This window comes from Solanum pennellii, chromosome 1 (assembly GCF_001406875.1).
Source record: "Solanum pennellii chromosome 1, SPENNV200".
NCBI classification, from domain to species: domain Eukaryota; kingdom Viridiplantae; phylum Streptophyta; class Magnoliopsida; order Solanales; family Solanaceae; genus Solanum; species Solanum pennellii.
The window spans coordinates 47,585,295-47,592,216 of record NC_028637.1 but is presented as its reverse complement, the minus strand read 5'-3'; the positions used below and the strand labels follow the sequence as shown (position 1 = coordinate 47,592,216).

General features: G+C 35.4%; 1 protein-coding gene across 2 annotated transcripts; it reads left to right on the top strand.

The window, feature by feature from the left end:
- Positions 1-235: 235 nt before the first annotated feature.
- On the top strand, positions 236-3,921 carry LOC107014435 (probable serine/threonine-protein kinase PBL16). 2 transcript variants are annotated; one of them, XM_015214386.2, is made up of 6 exons: positions 236-543; positions 894-1,201; positions 1,288-1,423; positions 2,722-2,858; positions 2,955-3,078; positions 3,396-3,921. In XM_015214386.2, exons 1-6 carry the CDS (start codon positions 480-482, stop codon positions 3,785-3,787), a joined length of 1,161 nt encoding a protein of 386 aa, XP_015069872.1. In that variant the 5' UTR covers positions 236-479; the 3' UTR covers positions 3,788-3,921. The 2 variants fall into 2 exon arrangements, with proteins under 2 accessions (XP_015069872.1, XP_015069947.1); XM_015214461.2 differs by having other exon boundaries at positions 845-1,201.
- Positions 3,922-6,922: the final 3,001 nt, after the last annotated feature.

Genomic DNA, 6,922 nt, shown 5'->3' with positions numbered 1-6,922 from the left:
TAAGTAAGTGAAATATTAAGAAAAGAAATGTAATGATATTGTAAACATTAGAAGAAGATAAGGCTATTAAAATATCTTTATAAATGTTCTGATTTTATATCTTACTATCGGTCTGAAATGAAAAGAGGATGAACAATGAAAATGAAAAGAATTACTCCCTTGATCCTAAATTTTTATATAGTACCTTTTATATTTCCTTAGTTATGTGATAAAAATATGAATGTGTAGTGCGGAGGCCGTAGGACCCAACAGAAATATTGAAAAGGAAAGGCGCACAACTCTATTTGTTGTGCTACAGACAACACAACACCACTTCCACTTACTTACTTTTTTCTCAAATCCATTTTCATTTCACACACAAATTACTTTCTTCATCTTCTTCTTCTTGGGGTTTTGGTTAATTCTGTTGTTTCATTTTTAGTAATAATCATGGGTGGTTTTCTTTGAGAAACAAAGTTAGGGGTTTTATACTATAATAAATGGGAAATTGGTGCTGTAGGGGTCAACCTTCAATTTACAGAGTCTCTTCTAATGCAAAATCTGGTCTGTTTTTCGAATCTTTGCTTCAGTTTACCTTTTTCCATATATGAGTTTGGATTTCGTTATACTTGGCAAACTATGTTTTGTATGCAACAAAAAGTAAATTTTAATAATTGAATCCCTACTCTACTATCTCCAATCAAAAACTACTCTCCTTCTTGAATACAAATTTAAGCTCATGTCCTGCTTTTTCTCGCTGAAACATTACCTTTCATTTCTCAATATCTAAACATGATGTGTCTGATCCCTGTGTAGTTTGTTGGCAAAATGATTTCATTTTAATATTTGATACTTCACTTGATAGGTAGTTTCAGACCACTTATAGTTGGCTTGTCAAATTTACTTCCTTTCAGAGTCTCCAAAGGATGAAAGTCCATCTCAAAAGGCAAGGATGGATCACAGTAAGATGCCTTCGAATCCTGAAGAAGTAGAAGACCTGCGTCGTAGCTCAGCTACAAATCCATTGATTGCATTCTCCTTTGATGAACTTAAGATAATAACATGCAACTTTAGACAAGATTACATGCTCGGTGGAGGAGGATTCGGAAATGTTTATAAAGGATATATTACTGAAGATTTGAGGGAAGGATTCCAGCCAATTACAGTAGCTGTTAAGGTTCATGATGGGGATAATAGTTATCAGGGACACAGGGAATGGCTGGTAATTAGCCTACTCAAAATTCTTCAAAATGATTTATGTTTTCTTAAATATATTTCTCAAACCGTATGTTCTTTCATATCTTCCAGGCTGAAGTGATATTTCTCGGCCAACTTTCTCACCCAAATTTAGTAAAGTTGATTGGTTACTGCTGTGAAGCTGAACATCGAGTTCTTATATACGAGTATATGGCTCGGGGAAGTGTTGAAAACAATTTGTTCTCAAGTAAGTATGATCACTTCTTTTTTAGAATTGGACATTTTAATGATATGTAGTAATGGTACGTAATGAAAGAATTCTCAAAGTAAGTTGTTCTAGATACTTGAAAAGGTTGTAAATAGCTTGGACATTAGGAACTTTTTTGAAAGCACATCCTAATCCGATCCCTCCTAATCATTTTCACCTATCTATTATTTTGTTTATCTTAGTGTGCTCTTACTTTAGTTTGAAATCCATCCCTACCCTCTATATCCAATCGCCTTCATGAGTCTGGATGTACTTTCATGATATCATTCCCCATTAAGCTGTGCTATGATTAGTGTTCATTGTTCTCAAGCATGGGAAGTGACGTACTTGCCATAAAGGGGACCATGGTCAAGCATATATGAAGTATGATAATATCTTGAAGTGGAGCTACTTTCAACTAGGGACATCCGTCTATGTGTTAAAATAATACTATCCTGACACCTTCTAAAAAGTGCAGCCAAAAGGAAAAAAGAAGGTAATGGATAGGTTTTTCCATGATATTCTGGATCAGTGCATATGTGGTCCCTTTTTGACTCTATACAATCACTAACATTTTGTGTTATGACTAGTTGTGATTCCCCTCCTCTCCTCCTCCCCCCTTACTCTTCCTTTCAAAGTAGAAAATTTTTCCTCTGGTAGAAGCCTTCTACTCATTTATGGTTTCGATTTCTATATGAGAAAGCGTAAAATGAAAATTAATTTATACGATGTGTTCTTTTCAAGAATTTCACCTAAATACTAGAGTCCCTTTTGCTCCAAAATGATTAGTATAGTTTGGCCAAAGTTCTGTCAAATGCTCAAGTATCAATTATCATGTTGCTCCCCTCTATGACTCCACTTCCCTACTTAAGTTTCCTCATTCTTTTGAGGATAATATTAGTTGTTTTTCACAGCCTGATTGAGAAAATGTTGGGATCTTGACAACTAGCTTTCAAGTTTGTCTGCAGTCAACATGCCTAGAATCTTTTCTTCTGAAATATCTTTTTAGTTCCTACTTAGTTTGTTACCTTTAGCTTGTGGAGTATACATTAGAAGCAGGGAACAAACCTCTAAAGCATTTGAATTGTTTCTGAGGCACCGATTCCTCAGAGGTACAGATTCTCTTCCCTCATCAGAAAGGATGAAGGGAAACTAGTTATTTTGAGATTTCCCAAAAGTCTCTACTCTCTAGTAAATGGTATTGATCAAGTTAAGCCTATATTTTTATGAATGTCTATTTCTTACTTAGTGAGTCGTATTACATGTCACTATGCTTATGTAGGGTTTCTTGATTTCAGGAGTATTGCTTCCTCTTCGTTGGTCCATTAGAATGAAGATTGCCTTTGGCGCAGCTAAGGGGCTCGCATTTCTGCATGAAGCTGAAAAACCTGTTATCTATCGAGATTTTAAGACATCTAATATCCTGTTAGATCTGGTAAGTATTCTACATATTCATATTTTATTCATGCATGATTTCATTCAAATGGCTTCAGCTTAGAGCAAGTATACACTGCAAACTTTGTATATACAGGACTACAATACAAAACTCTCTGATTTTGGCCTAGCTAAAGATGGACCAGTTGGTGACAAATCTCATGTTTCTACTCGCATAATGGGAACCTATGGATATGCTGCCCCTGAATATATTATGACAGGTAAATTTATCTGGCTTGTAAATACATATTGTCTTTCTTAATACAATATGTGCAACAATGTTTTCTGCACTAAAACTACATAGAGTAGTAGCTCTTATAGGGACAAAGTGCTAAGAAGCAATTTTGAAGTGTTGAAACTGAATTTAGTGATAAGCAATTACGTGTTTGAATAGAAGTGTTAGAAGTTGAAAATAAGTGTATTTGGTGGAAATGTGCTGTGACACAATTATACTGTCATCCTTGAATGATATCGCGTGGTCCACCTAATATTGTTTTCATTTGCTTTATCACAGCTAATGCTTTTGCTTTATGTGTAGGTCATTTGACTCCTAGGAGTGATGTTTATAGTTTTGGAGTTGTTCTTCTCGAGCTTCTAACGGGAAGAAGATCACTTGATAAATCGAAACCAGCCCGAGAACAAAACCTTACAGATTGGGCAGTACCATTGCTTAGAGAAAAGAAAAAACTGCTCAATATTATAGATCCAAGACTTGATGGAGATTATCCCATAAAATCTGTTCATAAGGCTGCAATGCTTGCTTATCATTGCCTAAATCGCAACCCGAAAGCACGACCTTTAATGAGAGACATTGTAGATTCCTTAGAGCCTCTTCAGATACCTGGTGAAGTTCCAACAAGTGAGAAGCCTACTTTGACTGTGATCACTGATACGCCAAATGGAGTTATGAAAGAGAAGGTGCAAACTTGAACATGATTACAAGGTTTTCTAACTTCCCTAGCATTAATAGAAGATTTGATACAATAATTTACTTTCCTGTAATGCATTACAATGTTTGGCTTTTTGGTAATACAAATAAACACACTATTTATTTAGTCTCCCAATTTAATAGCAGTTTTCAATTCTATTTATCATACCGTTAATGGCCCTTCTACACTTAAATACCAAACTTTTATATATCAAGTTGTTAACAAGATTGTGTATGAGCTCGATAGTGATGACGCAAAGGAGAAAATGGAAGTGTATTTTGAAGTTGGCAGGTAGAGAGTTGAAGTTTATTCTTGATGACAATGGTTTTACTGAATCATCAAGCATTTAGTATTCCAACTATCAGAATGAGTTGGACAAAAAGCGTTAAAAATCAAGTCTCAGTCTTACTCCCACTCACAAAGGGGTGGGGATTAAAAAGGACTTTTGGAAGTGAAAAATAAGAGAATATGCCACAAGTTTTAACTAGGTGGTACAAGATCTATTTTTAAAAAAAAAATTAGTGTTTGCAGTATGCACTAAGCTCCTTTTAAAAATATTTTTTGTAAATCCAAAGTTTTTCTACTAACACAAAGACCTAACTAAGAAAAGTGGTTATCTTCTTTTTTTTTTAATCAAAAGTGCAAGAAAACAATCTTAGCACATCACTATCTTTTAAACGACTTGATCTTCTAGAACAAGGATTTATTTACCTTCATTGTACAAAAAATTAATTCATCATTGAGCCACTTTTTTTTTAATTAGTATGTATTGCTTTTTTGTTCTTTGTAAATCCATAGCTTGAATACTACTTCAATGGCCAAGAGGGATAAATAATCTATTTATGTGATCTAAGGCATAGGCGGAGTCAGGATTTATGTTACTGGGTTCTAGTTTTATTTTTTTCTATAAACCCCCCCCCCCCACACACACATATATATATATACACACACATTCTATTTTTTTATATATATAAAATGAAACTTTTTTTTTTAACCCACCTATTCCACACAATTGTTTTTTGTATAATCCCACCTATACCGATATTCAATTTTTTTTATATATAAACCCACCTATATCGATATTTTTTTTTATTAGAACTCAGGTTGCAGGAGGACAAAAGATTTCACTGGGTGCACAGTGACCACTGGACCAAACGCCTCAGTGTTACTATGGGTTCGCAGGAAGTATCTATATATATTCTACTTCATAATATAATACAAATATAAAATTTAAGAAAAAGCCAGTGGGTTCGACGGAACCCCCATCGGCTATTGTAGCTCCGCCCCTGATCTAAGGTAACAATTTTAGCTTCTTCATTTTCTTGTGATCTAAATATCTGATTTTTCTGAAATGTTAATAAACAATGTATAGTTATTTCTAGTAAGAGTGAATGTTTATTATATAAAGAAATAATAAAATATAAACATTTGCATGTTGTTTGAACAACTCTATGGTGTTTACAAAAACACTCACATTTATTTGAACACTCAAACAATATTTACACTTAAATACTCGGCCAGATGAAATCCTTATCTAGTAAATCTTTTAGTTGCTCCTTCAACTCATTTAACTCCGCCGGAGACATTATAGAAGGAGGGATTGAAATAGGTTTCGTATCCGGTAAAAGATCAACGCCAAAATCTATTTCCCGCTCGGGCAAAATACCGGGAAAATCATCAAGGAAAACTTGCAGGAACTCGTTCACTATCGGAACCGACTATAGAGAAGGGGCTTCAGACTTAACATCCCTCACCCAATGAAATGGTAAATATACCCTTTTGAGATCATCTTCCTAGTTTTAAGACAAGAGACAAATTGACCTCTAGGCATCGAATTTCCCCTTTTCCACTCTAAGATAGGCTCATTTGGAAATTAGAATCTAACCACCCGAGTCCTACAATTGATAGAGGAATAACATGCATGCAAAAAATTCATACTCAAAATCACATCAAAGTCTAACATGTCTAGCTCCACCAAATCCACCAAAGTAACTTTATGGGACAATAAAATGGGACATCTCCTATAGACTCTCTTAGCCACCACCGAGTCACCAACCGGGGTAGAGACCTAAAAACATTCTATCAACACTTCAGGGAGTATATCAAACTTCATGGCCAATGACAAAGGACAAAGTAGCACCGGGATCTAACAAGGCATACACATCAATAAGAAAGACTTTTAACATGCCGGTGACAACATCTAGAGAGCTCTTTTGATCACCTAGGGATTGAAGAGCATAAACGCAGTTTTGCTTTGACGCATTGGAGTTTGAACTGATTTGAGGATCTTACTTGTCCTCTCTTCCTTTAGCTCACTTGTCCTCTCACCCTTTAGCCGCAAGTGTTGGAAAATCTCTAATTTTGTGTCCACTCTTCCCGCAACTAAAACATCCATCAGTGCCAACTAGGCACTTACCATCATGTTTTCTTCCCTATTTTGCACAAGTAGGCCTAGCCACATAGGAACCACTAATATTGCCTCCTTGAGGTTTAGTGTTGGAAACCATATCATTGTTGACCCTTGGAGAACTAGAGGAACCTTGGTTGGAAAACCTTTGTTTAACCTTGGTCGACCTTGCCCATCAGATTTAGTATTGGAGAAGTTCTCATCACCGGTCCTAGCTCTTTTCACCTCCCTATTCTTTTCCTTGAGTTTCTCCTCCTCAATTTGTGATGGGTTTATCCGATATGGTGGTCAAAGAGTGTAGTATGGCCAAGCTCATTTTGTCATGACCAGGGTACCCCGTAGATGTAATAAGGCACATAGAACCCTGAAAGGCTCCATGTAAGCCACTTAGAATATCATAACATAAGAAATAGAACAATAAGAGTAAAAATTCATTTCAAATATGAAATTTTCATTTGAAGAAAAGTGGAAGTCTAGATTCTAAGTCTCAACATAGCCATCTATTACAATATTCGAATAAGAAAAAAGGGGAAATCCAATACAACATAGTCTAAAAAGGAAATGCAAGAAATGAACTACAAAGAATTAACATCCGCCCTCGAATCATGAGGACTCACCAACAAGCTTAAAGAATAAGGAAATCGAAGCTTTTAGCCACAATGCTGACCACCTTGAGAATTGGACCCTATACTTGGGGGAAATGTAGGAAAATTAGGTATTAGTACAAAA